General features: G+C 50.9%; 1 protein-coding gene across 3 annotated transcripts in view; it reads right to left on the reverse strand.

Annotated features, from left to right (window-relative positions):
- Positions 1-7,387: 7,387 nt before the first annotated feature.
- CX3CL1 (chemokine (C-X3-C motif) ligand 1) overlaps positions 7,388-14,020 on the reverse strand; it is a 12,946-nt gene continuing 6,313 nt past the window's right edge. Inside the window, exons 2-3 of one of the 3 annotated variants that reach the window (XM_011971850.1) lie at positions 12,707-12,827; positions 7,388-10,408 (exon numbers count right to left, since the gene is read on the reverse strand). In XM_011971850.1, coding sequence (XP_011827240.1) covers positions 9,391-10,408; positions 12,707-12,827 — 1,139 coding nt within the window. In that variant the 3' untranslated portion in view covers positions 7,388-9,390. Of the gene's footprint in view, positions 10,409-12,706; positions 12,846-14,020 lie in introns of all 3 variants that reach the window. The other 2 variants (XM_011971849.1, XM_011971851.1) reach the window with 2 other exon arrangements.

Raw genomic sequence — 14,020 nt, forward strand, 5'->3', positions numbered from 1 at the left:
TTTTTTTTTTTTGAGGCAAGGAATTGCTCTGATGCCCAGGCTGGAGTGCAGCAGCACGATCCTGGCTCATTGTAGCCTCAACCTCCCAAGCTCAAGCGATCCTCTTACCTCAGTAGCTGGAGCTACAGGTGCATGCCACCACACTCGTTTTGTTTGTTTGTTTTGTTTGTTTGTTTGTTGTTTTCTTGTAGAGACAGGCTCTCCCTTTGTTGCCCAGGCTACTGTCCACTCATGGACTCAAGTGATGCTCCTGCCTCAGTCTCCCAAAGCACTGGGTGTGAGCCACCTACACCCAACTTGTTTTCAAGCTTTTTTTTTCCTTTCATTTTTTTTTTAATCCCTGTAGCTGGAACAGGACTATAGATGCACACCGCCACATCCAGCTAATTTTTGTGTTTGTAGTAGAGACAGGGTCTCCCCACATTGCCCAAGCTGGTTTCAAATTCCTGGGATCAAGCAATCTGCCTGTTTCAGCCTCTCAAAGTGCTGGGATTACAGGTGTGAGCTACTGCGCCTGGTGTTTTCAAGTTTTTAATAGCATCATGCAGATTACTGACAAGTCGTGCCTATTGAGTCCAAGCAATCATATTTTTTCTTGCTGGATGCTGTATCCATCAGAATGGGCTAGGATATGCTGCAATAACAAATATCCTCAAACTGTCTGTGGCTTAAACTGCAAAGGTTTTATTTCTTCCTCACACTGCGTGACATAGATTAGCTGGGGCTCTTTTCGTGGCTGGAGGCTCTGAGTCACACTCACTCTGGAACCCAGCCATTTTCTGGAGTGTTGCCAGATGCCATGCTGGAGGTACAGAAAGCTCTGGTAGGTCTTCCACCAGCAATTAAATGCTTGAAGCTTGTGTGACACACGCTGCTTCCACTCCCAGCTCACTGGCCAGAACTGGTCATTTGACCCCCACCAAAACCCCAAAAGGCTCAGGAAGAGCAGTCCCCTCTCAGGAGGCAGCAAGCCAGAAATATTCAGGAAACTGAGTACTCCAGTCACCAAGTTCTTGAAAGCAAACAGCCTTTCCTTTCTGTCCCAAGTCAGCTTGCTAGTCAACAATTAATTAGTTGAGATTTGTGCATTTTGACCTTGCCAAGTAGCTTAGCCTATTTTCTGTTGCTTAACTTAATACCACAGACTGGGCAATTGATGGAGAAAGGAAATTTGTTTCTTACGGTTCTGCAGGCTAGAGAGCACAAGGTTAAGGGGCTGCATCCGGTGAGAACCATCTTGCTGATGGGGCCTCTGCAGAGAGTCCCAAGGTAGGGCAGGGTATCACACGGTGAGGGGCCTCACAAGAGACAGCCAAACTGGTTTTTATAATAGACATACTCTTGTAATAACTAACCCACTCCCTCAATAACCCATTAATCCATGAATGGATTAATTCACTAATGAGGGCAGAGTTCTCATGATCCAATCACCTTCGAAAGATCCCACCTCTCAACACTGCCGCTGTTGGAGACGAAGTTCCCACCACACAAACTTTTGGGAGTCATATTCAAACAAGAGCACCAAGTTCAAAAGTAATTTAGAAAAGTTACATCAACTTGAAGAGCATCTATGCGCTTAGGGAAAAATTATGCAAATTACAGACGATTATTTTTAATTAATCAATTTATGTATTTATTTTTAGAAACAGGGTCTTGCTGTGCCACCCAGGCTGAAGTGCAGTGGTGCAATCATAGCTCACTGTAACCTCGAACTCCTGGCTCAAGCAATCCTCCTGCCTCAGCATCCTGAATAGTTGGGAATACAGATGTGTGCCACCATGCCCGGCTAATTTTTTATTTTTTGTATATATAGGATATCACTATGCTGCCCAGGCTGATCTCAAACTCCCGACCTCAAGTAATCCTCCTGCCTCGGCCTCCCAAAGTGCTAGGATTAGAGGTGTGAACCACTGCACTCAGTCACAAATTATCCTGACCTCCTTAATGACACTATAATATTTCTTCAGCCTACTTTACTGAAAACCAAGAAGACTGCATTTCTTTATAGATATCTTATAATTCCATAGTCTTCTTTGGGTACCCAATAACAAAAGCAAATATAAATAGGCTACTTCAAACCCTTTGGAAGCATCTATTGCATGATCATAAGTCTGTTTACTGAGAGCTCGCTATGGGAATGTCATTTTTCTATGTGTTTAAGGATCATTTCATGATATCTTCAACCCTGAGATGAGTTGTTATTATTCCCATTTTACAACAGAGAAAACCAAGACCCAGAGAGGTTAAGTAACCTGCCCAAAGTCACGCAGCCAGAGAGTCCCATGTTATGCTTTGCTCCTGCATTGCTAGAAATTACTCATTGCAAATAATCCTATTCTGGCCTCTGGGGACAACAGGATCCCCTGAAGTCAAGAGAGGAGCATCTCTTCAAAACATGCGCTGCTCTGGAATTCTCCTGGGTTCAGAGGCACACTCCCCACCCCAATTTGGCACGATTAAAGAGATCCTGCATGGGTTTCAGCTGTTGAACTTTGCTGCCAGTTCAGGAAAGCCAGCCTGGCAGTAGATCTTTTCTTAAGTCTTTGCAGCTGAGTCATTATTTAGCCAGGAAAGCACATGACTGAGCAGAAAAGAACAGAGCATGGATGGTCTCCTGAGGGCTTATGTGCTTGTGTACATCTGGGAGGAGCTGGGCATGTGCGCACACACAGACACACACATGCAGAGCACACACACGTATACACACAGAACACACATATACGCACATATGCATAAACACACGCATATACAAACTACACACACTCATACATACACTACACATACGCACAATGCACACACATGCACCGTACACACGTACACATGCATACACACACATAACACATACACACATACACTACATGGATACACACATATATACTACATACACACATAATGCACACACGTACAGTACACACATACACATGTGTACACACATACACATAAACACATGCATACACACACTACACACATACGCACAATGCACACACATGCATAGTACACACATACACACGTACACAAACACATATATACATACACTACACACATATACACACTACACATATATACAATGCACACATATGCACAGCACACACGTACACTTATACACATATGCATAAACAAATGCATACATACACTACACACATGCAGACAATACACTTACACACATATACACATACTACACACATACACACAATGCACAGATACACTACACACATTCACACAATACACATACCCACATATACAAACATACCACATACATACACTAAACACATATACACACATACTACACACATACACTACACACAAATACACACATACTACACACATACAATACACATACACACACATACAAACATATTACACATATGCACACATACTACGCACATACACATAATGCACACACACACACTACACACATACACACAATACACACACATACACCATGCCTTCCGGGCACCTGTTACTCAGCCTCAAGCTGGAAATTCCCGGCCATTCATTTCTGTGTTTTTCTGTCTGGCCTCACCCTTTTGGGGAATGTACAGAGGACACAGGGGACTCAAAGGCAAAGACCAGAGGGTGAGACGCTCAGGGCCTGAGAACCTTGGGGGGTGGGAGCCGGTGGTCCGGTGCAGTGGGCTCTAAAACGCTGGCCAGGCAATAAATCCCCTAATTTGGAGGCAGTGTAGGGTGGACTGAGGAAGCGGAGCAAGAAGGAGGCTGGGGCAGGGGTGGGAGGGTGGTGCAGCTTGAAGGGGCAACCCCCACGTCTGAAGCCTGAACTCAGCAGGTCAGAAGTGGGGCTCAGGAGCCTGCACTTTTGAGACTCTGTGTCTCACACTTTTCTCTGTAATGCTCAGGCTGAGTTCTGGAGAAAGACCCTGAGTTCTATCCCTGCTCTGCTGCTTACGAGCTGTGTCACCCTGAGCAAGTCACATGTCCTTTTAGAGCCTTTCTCTCTCTTTTCTTTTTCTTTTCTTTCTCTTTCCTTCTTTCTTTCTCTTTCTTTTCTCTTTCTTTCTTTCTTTTTTTTTTTCTGAGATGGAGTCTTGCTCTGTTGCCCAAGCTAGAGTGCAATGGTATGATATTGGCTCACTACAAGCTCCGTCTTCCAGGTTCACACCATTCTCCTGCCTCAGCTTCCCAAGTAGCTGGGACTACAGGCGCCTGTCACCACACCTGGCTAATTTTTTGTATTTTTAGTAGAGATGGAGTTTCACCGTGTTAGCCAGGATGGTCTCGATCTCCTGACCTTGTGATCCGCCCACCTCGGCCTCCCAAAGTGCTGGGATTACAGGCCTGAGCCACCAAGCCCAGCCTTTCTCTTTCTCTTTTTCTTTTATTTTCTTTCTTTCTTTCCTACTTTCTTCTTTTCCTTTCCTCTTCCTCTTCTCCTTCCTTCCTTTCTCTCTTTCTTTTTTTCTCTCTCTTTCCTTCCTTCCCCTCCCTCCCTCCCTCCCTCCCTTCCTTCCTTCCTTCCTTCCTTCCTTCCTTCCTTCCTTCCTTCCTCCCTCCCTCCCTCTCTCTCTCTCTACCTCTCCCATTTCTTTTTTTGTTTTTTTGAGGCAGGGTCTTGCTCTTTTGTCCAGGCTGGAATGCACGGGCATGATCATGGCTCACTGCAGCCTCGACCTCCCGGGGCTCAGGTGATTCTCCCACCTCAGCCTCCCAAGTAACAGAGACTACCGGCGCACACCACTATACCCAGCTAATTTTGTATTTTTATAGAAATGGGGTTTCACCATGTTGCCCAGGCTGGTCTCTAATTTCAGGGCTTAAGTGATCTGCCCACCTCTGCCTCTCAAAGTGCTGGGACTATATACTTGAGCCACCACACCCAACCTGAGAGTCTTGCTTTCATCATTAGTAAGATGAGGATCATTGTATATAAAGAATTTCACACATTGCCTGGCACATCGTAAACATTACATGAACAATTTCTACTATTATTTTATAACTAATGTTATATAGCAACACCCGTACACCCCCAGGGTGACAGTGGGCAGGTTCAGGCAGCAGCTGCCATTTGAGATAGAGCAGGCTTGGGTCAGCAATTCCGTTTCCTACCATCCCCTCTACCTCCTGGATCCCCCAGACCTTGTGCCCACATCAGTTACCATTTATCATTGCCCTTCTCTTGTTTTTCTTATAGTGAGGATATTTCTCTCTGAGCCCAAGTCTCCATCAAAAGTAGGTCAAGGGCTGGGCGCGATGGCTCATGCCTGTAATCCCAGCACTTTGAGAGGCTGAGGTGGGAGGATCACAAGCTCAGGAGATCGAGACCATCCTGGCTAACATGGTGAAACTCCATCTCTACTAAAAATACAAAAAATAATAATAATAACTGGGCATGGTGGCACGCGCCTGTAGTCCCAGCTACACAGGAGGCTGAGGCAGCAGAATTCCTTGAACCTGGGAGGTGGAGGCTGCAGTGAGCCAAAGGTTGCAGTGAGCCAAGATCACCCACTGCACCCCAGCCTGGCTGGCAGAGTGAGATTCTGTCTCAAAAAACAAACAAACAAAAAAAATGGTCCCGTCCAAACTCTGCATTAATTGTGGGAATGGCTTCAGCTCACATTTAGCTCTGAAACTGAAAGAAAATAAAACTACACAAACACTCCAGGGTTCCCGGGGAGTTGCTCTGGACTGAGCCGGAATACAAATCTCTCCCACTCCTGCTTCTCATCCTGAGCCTGCTGAGAAGGCTGCAATCTTACCTAAGAATGTGATGAAAAGACAGGGACACATCTTTTCATTTAAAGCCTCTGTTGGTGTCTTGTGTGGCTGATGGGTGGTGTGCAGGGAGAGTTTGGGGGCTGGAACCAGGCCTGCGGTGGAGCTCCTTCCTCGGAGTGGGAAGGGGCGAAAGCTAGACAAGCTTGGGTTTGGGGCAGAGCTGGGGAAGCTCACTGCAGAGGGGAGAGCCGGAATTGACGGCATTGCACAGAGGCAGATTGATTCCTGCAAGCTCGAATCTCTATGAGGTTTAGCAGGAGTGAAACAAGGGAAGCCAGCAGGGTATGAGAGAAGCCATGTGCCCATCATGGTCTGGCTTTCCTTGACCTACTTTTTTTGTTTGTTTGCTTGCTTTTTGGACGGAGTCTCGCTGTCGCCTGGGCTGGAATGAGTACAGGGGGGCGATCTCAGCTCACTGCATCCTCCATCTCACAGATTCAAGCCATTCTCCTGCCTCAGCCTCCCAAGTAGGTGGGATTACTGGGGTGTGCCACGACACCTGGCTAATTTTTGTAGTTTTAGTAGAGACAGGGTTTCACCATGTTGGCCAGGCTGGTCTCGAACCCCTGACTTCAAGTGCTCTGCCCACCTCGGCCTCTGAAAGTGCTGGGATCACAAGTGTGAGGCACCATGCCTGACCCTTGACCTACTTTTGATGGAGACTTGGGCTTATAGAAAAATATCCTCACTATAAGAAAAACAAGAGAAAGGCAATGATAAATGGTAACTGATGTGGCTACAAGATCCAGGAGATCCAGGAGGTGGAGGGGATTGTAGGAAATGGGATTGCTGACCCCAGCCTGCTCTATCTCAAATGGCAGCTGCTGCCTGGACCTGCCTACTAAAAAACACTTCATGTAGACATTGAATCTAAGATATGATTGATGGTAAGATGTTCTGATATTTAATACATTACTAATAAAGAAAAAAAGCCTGCCAATTAAGCGGTGACAAGCCATTGATTACAAAACAAGTCTCAATTCCAAACATATCACAGTGTGGAAAGGATGCATCCTAACATTCATGAAATATTGGATACCAGTAGGCTGGCCTTGGTCTGTGGCAGCCTTGTGCAGTTTCCAACCTGCACAACTGTACAGAGCAGCTCTTAGGAAGCCTCCCAGGACACTGAAGAGCTTAGGACACCAGGAGGCTCACACTTGGGGCACATCTATGAACTTCCAAGTCCCTTAAGAAGTAATCCCTCTTTGATCTTCATCTGAACTAGGAAGGCCGCAAAGAGGAAACTATGGGCCAGTTTCCACATGGGGCACCAGTTCACTGACCGTGGTCCCAGGGCCCCTGGGACGGTGGTTCAGCAGGCATGGGGTAGGGCTTCATGAGGGATTCTGAGTCCTGCCAGACTAGGGAGAGGCCCCATACTCACAGTTATGCAGGCTCAGAGAGGTGAAGGCCCTGGCCCAACATTACACAGCCGGGCAGAACAGAGCTAGGCCGAGGGTTCAGCACTCCTCACTCTGATCCCTGGTGCTTCTTCTCTTGCTGACTGTGAAAATGTCTGCTCTTCTGCCCCAGATGAACTGGAGATAGGGGTCTCCAGGGCTGAAAGGGATCTTGGCCTGCCCACCCCTGCCCCGTTCCTTCCCCTCTGAAGCCCTGGTTGCTGGACTTGTCCCCAGAGAAATCACCCGTATTGATTCACAAGACTTTTAAATTTTATTAGTAAAATACAAAATGGCACAGACATTGGTGATGAGGGTTGGAAAAGTGAAAGGATCAACCTACTCTTTCCAAAGTCTTCTAGATCATCCTTGTCCATGTCCTGCTTGGAGAAACTAACAAAGTCCATGGAAGGGGGACCAGCTGGCCCCAGCAGCTTCCTCACAAAGAAGGCAGGGCCCCATCACAGGGTGCCCCACCCCTGAAAGGCTCTCCCAGCCTGGAAGAGCCAGAACAAAGTGCATCAGTTCCACTCTCACCCTCTCTGAGCTGCCAGAGTGACCCCACCTGAGCCAGGCCCTGAACTTCCTGAATATACTGCGCCACGCCCAGCAAGGGAGTGCAAAGGCCGGGCGGGCCGGGCCGCACAGCGTCTTGCTCTCTATGGACCAGAGCTGGGTTTCCTTCCTCCAAGCACCCATCTGTGAAGGAGTGTTCCTGGCACCTGGGTAGAACCCAGCCCATAAGAGGCCCCTCAGGTAGAGCAAGGGTCACCCTCGGGGACAATCCAAGGGAGAGGTGAGCTGCCCCCAGGGACCCTGAGGGGCCAGGACGGCTGGTGTGGCCTCATCCAGGCATGCTCGAGCCTTCAGCAGCCAAAAAAGGGAACCCCTGACTTTATGCCTGCAACTTCCCCTTTCCCATGTCCCAGCCCCCTGCCCGGGTAGCGTCCCTTTCAGAAACAAACAGGGGCCTCATGGAAATCCCTGGTCCTGTCTGCGATGGGGACAAAGATGAAGGAGAAGGTCTTGGAGGGCAGAGAACAGTGTTTTCAAGGAGTGAGAGAGGTGGGAGGGGAACCCAGGCCTCATGAAAGAATCCGGCGTGTGGGGAGTGGGACCACAAGGGTCTTGTGGCCTGGCTGCCTGCAGGAGTCTCTGAAGAAGCATCAGGTGTGTGGCTGCTCCCAGAGCCTTTCCTGGGCTTCTTAGACAGGTGTCTGGAGCCCTCCCTCCTCCCTCTTAGGGGGTGAGGGGAGGCAGAGCTCGGGGTGTCTCAGTGACTGAGCCTGGGCGGGGCCTTCAGGGATGGACTCTGTTCTGCCCACCTCCATTTGGGGGCCCACAGGGCAGGATCTGTGCTATCAACTCACTCCCTCGCAGGCCCTCTGGGCCTCAGGGTCCAAAGACAAGCTAGTCCATTGGCAAGGACCGTCTAAGCTGCTCTGCTCATAAGGACTGTGAGGCTGCATCCAGGGGCTGGAGAGAAGGGCCTCAGGTCAATGAGTGATGTCAGGGGCACAGATATTCCTTACCTCCCTCTTTCCTTTCACAGATGGGAGTACCTTGAGGGGTTGATGGTAGAACTAGAATCAGAACCCAGCCTTCAGACTCAGCACAGTGTAGACCAAAGAAGAAAGCCACCAGATATCCTTATCTCCCCTTCCCACAATGCCTAACCAAGGGCAGAGCCTCACTGGGAGCAGTGCCAGGAAACACCACACTAGCCTCATGCAAGAAAAGACACGTCACTAGTGGGGGCGTGGGCTCTGTACAGAGGACGGGGCTGGGGGAGATAGCACCGCAGGTGGCCGGGGTGACTGGCAACTGCAGCAGAACCAAGAGACACAATGAGATTGCGGGGAGTGGGCAGGGGGCCTGGCCTGATGCTCATGTGTGAGATGGGAGGACTGTAGTACTCACAGGGTAGCATGGGTCAGAGGGGGCTGGGCATAAATAATTGTTCATTGGGGCTGGGATGGCGTCAAAGGGAACCTCTAACCAGCCAGCAGCAGAGGAGAGTTTTGGGGCTGGGGTGAGTTGGGAGACCACCCCCTCTGTCCCTGGCAGGTGGAGAATGGTCAAGGCTGGCCTCCTGGGGTGTGCCTGGGAGCTTGGAGCTTGTGCACCTGGAGGATCCCACCTCCCCGCTCCAATCATCCCAGCTCAGTCCAGGCCCTTGGGTGGGAGTGGGTATGAGGATGAGGGATCCCAGGCAGCTGTCTGAATCAAACAACTAGACACAGGCCGGAGGAGTTCACACGGGCACCAGGACATATGAGTTACTACCACAGCTCCGGGGGATGTAGCGGAGGCCCTCCACCATCTCTCCCGCCATCTTTCGAGGGCAGCCCTGGAGGCTCTGGTAGGCGAACATGGCCACCCCCAGGCAGAAGAGGAGGCCAAGGAAGGCCAGCAGCCCCACTGCCTGCCTCCGGGTGGCAGCCTGGGCGTCAGGGACAGGAGTGATAAGGACGCCCAGCCTCTGGGGGTCCATGGTGGCATGGATGGGTTCCTCAGCTTTAGGGGTCCAGCTGCCTGAAACCACTGGCTCCCTGCTGGGGGTTCCTTCCGAGGAGACAGGGACCACAGAGACATGGGCCATGCTGCCAGGCCCCCAGTCCTGGAAGGCATCTGTGTGTGCTGGCACGGGACCCATCTCCTCCCGCTCCAGAGAGTTCTCTGGCCTGGGGCTCTGTCCCTGACCCCACACAGGCTGGCCTTCAGACGGAGTGTTCTCCTCTGGGGCTGGGGAGGAAGTAGTGGAGGCCTGGGTGGAGGAGGCCTGGGTGGAAGGGTCCTGGGTGGACGGGGCCTCAGAGGTCTTTCCCTCAGCCCAGAGGCCGGGCCCAGGTTGGTGGGGAGCAGAACTCTGCCACGCGGCGGCAGTGGAGACGGGAGGCACTCGGAAAAGCTCCGTGCCCACAGGCCCTCCATCCTGAGCCTTTGGCGTCGGGGGGAGCCCGGTCCCTGAGGAACCAGTCACGCCCGTCGACTGCTCTGGGGAGGTCCCCAGGGCCGTCTGTGCCTCCCGGGAAGAAGGAGTTGGCTTCAGGCTACTGCTTTCGCCTGTGGCTTCGGGCTCCGGTACCGCAGACTCCTCCATTCCCCGGGCGGCAAGGGTGGTCCTGGGCTTCACCAGGCCGATCTGCTTCTCGAAGGTGCCGCCAGTTCGAGTCAGAGCAGCAGCCTGGCGGTCCAGATGCTGCATCGCGTCCTTGACCCATTGTTCCTTCGGGTCGGCACAGAACAGCCTGTGCTGTCTCGTCTCCAAGCTACAGGGGAGAAAGACAGGGATCCAGTGATGTCCAGATGCCAGAAACCCGGGCCAGCGTGGTGTGGGGGCACAGCACCAGTGCTCTGCAGGTGAACACACCCGGCTGGAAACCCTGCCCTCCCACTTAGCAGCTGTGAGGCCACTGACCAGCTGGGGAAACCCGCCCTCCTAGGCTCCCAGGTCCTCACCCGAGAAATGGAGATAGGAAAGCCTCCCATCTGTAGCGTGACCACCCATCCCAGAAAAAATGGGATGCAGGGGGTGCTCAGGATGAGGGACTTCCCACTTTAAAACCGGGAAAGTCCCCAGGCAAACAGGGAGGAGTTGATCACCCTACTTCTGTGTTACTGTAAAAAAAAAAGCCAAATTATGGCTCAGAGCCGATCAGTAATAGCTGAAAATAATAACAATGTTGATAATATTGTTACCATTAAGGCAGGGGGCTCTGGGCTTTGAGTCTCCTGCTGGGGAGAGGACTTCAGGTGAGCTCTGCATGGGGCCTCCTCACTCTGGAACAGGCCTTATGAGACTTGGTGAGTCTTGTTGCTCTTCTCCTTCGGTTTCACAGCTACAGGCTGTGCTCCAGGCCCCTCTCCTCCCCTCCCGATGTGTGTTCACAGGCAGAAGGGGTTAGAGCCAAATATGTGGCAGCCTCATTGGGACCCTGAGTGCCCTCCAAATCTTGAACTTCCTCTGAAGCCGTGTGTGACTGGTTCACCGCCAAGCCCACAGCTCAGAGCTGACAGACGCCCTGGCTCCATGCCACGGCCTGTGCTTGGCATTTGCCCATGTTCAAATCTTACATCCATCCCACAAGGTGGCTACCAGGCTCATCCCCATTTTACAGATGAGGAAACCAAGGCTCAGAGAGGTGAAGTAAAGGCACCTGGCTCCAGGATGCCGGGAAGCTTGAGGAGTCCAGGAAGCAAGTATGACCCTGCAGGCCCCCTGGGCACAGCGATCCCCTCCCCCACTTCCTTTTTCCCTTTCATCTAGAAAACAAAAAATACTTGGGGATGTCTTGGGGAAGTAAGCCTTGACCGATCAGCAAAGAAGCCAGGCAGGAGAACGCTCAGTACCTTGCCCACCTTAGAAACTGCATAATTGAGGAGAGGAAGTGCCAGACTTCCTTTAACTGAGCCTAGAAAGCAAAGGGCCATTGGCCATTTCCTGCTGCCTGACCCCTAGGTCTGGCTGAGGCTACTTTAGGGCTCAAAAGTCAGTCCTGGGGAAAGGCCTCAGGGCTGGCTGGTTAGGCAGGACCTAAGAGAGCCCCCAGGAGAAGGAAGTGACCAAGATGGCCAGGGTCCTTAACAGCCAGGAGGACAATGACTCAATCCCTCCCCAGAGTCTCGAAATGACCCTGTTTCCTCTTCTGTCAGATGGAGATAGTGATCTCTGCAGCTCCTACTGACAGACCCTGCCAAGCACTTTATTTATTTTTAATTTAATTTTTTTTTTCTTTTCTTTTTTTTCTTTTTATTTTTTTTTGAGATGGAGTCTCACAATATTGCCCAGGCCAGAGTGCAGTGGTGCCATCTTGGCTCACTGCAATCTCCGCCTCCTGGGTTCAAGCAATTCTCCTGCCTCAACCTCCCGTGTAACTGGGATTACAGGCACCCACCACCACGCCCAGCTAGTTTTTGTATTTTTAGTAGAGATGGAGTTTCACCATGTTGGCCAGCCTGGTCTTGAACTCCTGGCCTCAAGTGATTCACCAGCCTCGGCCTTCAAAAGTGCTGGTATTACAGGCATTAGCCACCGCGCCCTTGCCAAGCACTTTAGTTACATCCTGTCCTAGCCACACATTTTACAGACAAGGAAACCAAGGTGAAAAAGTAAACAATGGAAGCAGGGCCATCCAGCCAGTAAGAGGGGAAGGCAGGATTTGCACCAGGTCTGTTAGAGTGTGGAACCTGCATTTTAAGTAAGACCCTCATGCTTTACGCCTACCCATACCACCCCACGAAATATAGTGGGTTCGAGTGTGGGGTAACATGTGCTTCAGTCCAGGAGGAATTACCACCGTTCATGGCTGCTCCAGGCCACAAGCCAGGGCGGCTGCCCCCCCCAGCCACACTGGGCCATTCAGGAAACCACTCTCCTCCTTAGCCATGTGGCACAGAAATTAAGGTCAGTGAAGTGGCCTGCAGGCCAGGGGCAAGAGAAGCGTGTGCTGAGGCCTTCGCCTAGGAGACCAGGTCTGGGAGGGGAGGTGTGGACATAGATTCTCAGAGGTCTGGGAATATTTCAGGGGCCTGAAGGGGATTTCAGAGGCCTCGGGGGGAATACCTACACGATTGCACGTTTGCCGCATGATTCCTGGTTCTGTTGATAGTGGATGAGCAAAGCCACAGGTATCTTTGATGTCATCTTGCTGCACGTGATGTTGCATTTCGTCACGCCGTGGTGCTGTCCTGAGTCCAAAGAGGTTCCTGGTCAGCAGGGATGTCTGTGGGCATCTGGCTTCCCAACCCTGTGCCAGATTGTCTCGGCCACACCACCCAAGCCAAAGCTGATCACCTATACACCCTGGCCTTCAAGGCCTTTAACTCAGCCTCCCTCCCCCGCCAAACTTCTCTATGCCTCAGTTTCACCACCTGTAAAATAGGAACAAAGATAGTATCTACCTCATAGGCTTGTTGTAAGAATAAGAAATGTGAATTCTTATTTACAGAGTTCTTTTTGCCTGGCACTGGCACATATTAAAAGTTTGTTTGTTTGTTTGTTTGTTTGTTTTGAGATGGAGTCTCGTTGTTGTCGCCCAGGCTGGAGTGCAATGGCACGACCTCAGCTCACCGCAACCTCCGCCTCCCAGGTTCAAGTGATTCTCCTGCCTCAGCCTCCCGAGTAGCTAGGATTACAGGCATTTGCCACGACACCTGGCTAATTTTGTATTTTTAGTAGAGACGGGGTTTCTCCTTATTGGTCAGGCTGGTCTCAAACTCCCGACCTCAGGTGATCTGCCCTCCTTGGCCTTCCAAAGTGCTGGGATGACAGGCATGAGCCACCATGCCCGGGTTAATTTTTAAAATTAACTGGTCCATTGTGCAGCAGGGGAGATGAATCTGAGAGTGACAGGGATCTGCTAAGGTCACACAGCCAGCAAGTGATGGAACAGATTCTCCTACCAAGATGGCTGCAGTCTCCACCGGGCCTGTGGCCTTGCCTATCCCCTCACCTCTGCCTTGTTTCTTCCTGCTGCCTTTTTTTTTTTTTAAATTAAGAAATAGGGTCTTGCTCTGTTGCCCAGGCTAGAGTGCAGTGGTATAATCCTAGCTCACTGCAACCTCAAAATCCTGGGCTCAAGAGATTCTCCTGGCTGGGTGTGGTGGCTTACACCTGTAATCCCAGCACTTTGGGAGGCCAAGGCAGGTGGATCACCTGAGGTCAGGAGTTTGAGACCAGCCTGATCAGTATGGTGAAACCTTGTCTCTACTAAAAATACAAAAATTAGCCTGGAATGATGGTGGGCGCCTTTAGTACCAGCTGCTAGGGAAGCTGAGACAGGAGAATTGCTTGAATCTGGGAGGCAGAGGTTGCAGTGAGCCAAGATCGTACCACTGCACTCCAGCCTGGGTGACAGAGCAAGACTCCGTCTCAAAAAAAA

This window comes from Mandrillus leucophaeus, unplaced genomic scaffold, assembly GCF_000951045.1.
Source record: "Mandrillus leucophaeus isolate KB7577 unplaced genomic scaffold, Mleu.le_1.0 Scaffold125, whole genome shotgun sequence".
In the NCBI taxonomy this organism is placed as follows: domain Eukaryota; kingdom Metazoa; phylum Chordata; class Mammalia; order Primates; family Cercopithecidae; genus Mandrillus; species Mandrillus leucophaeus.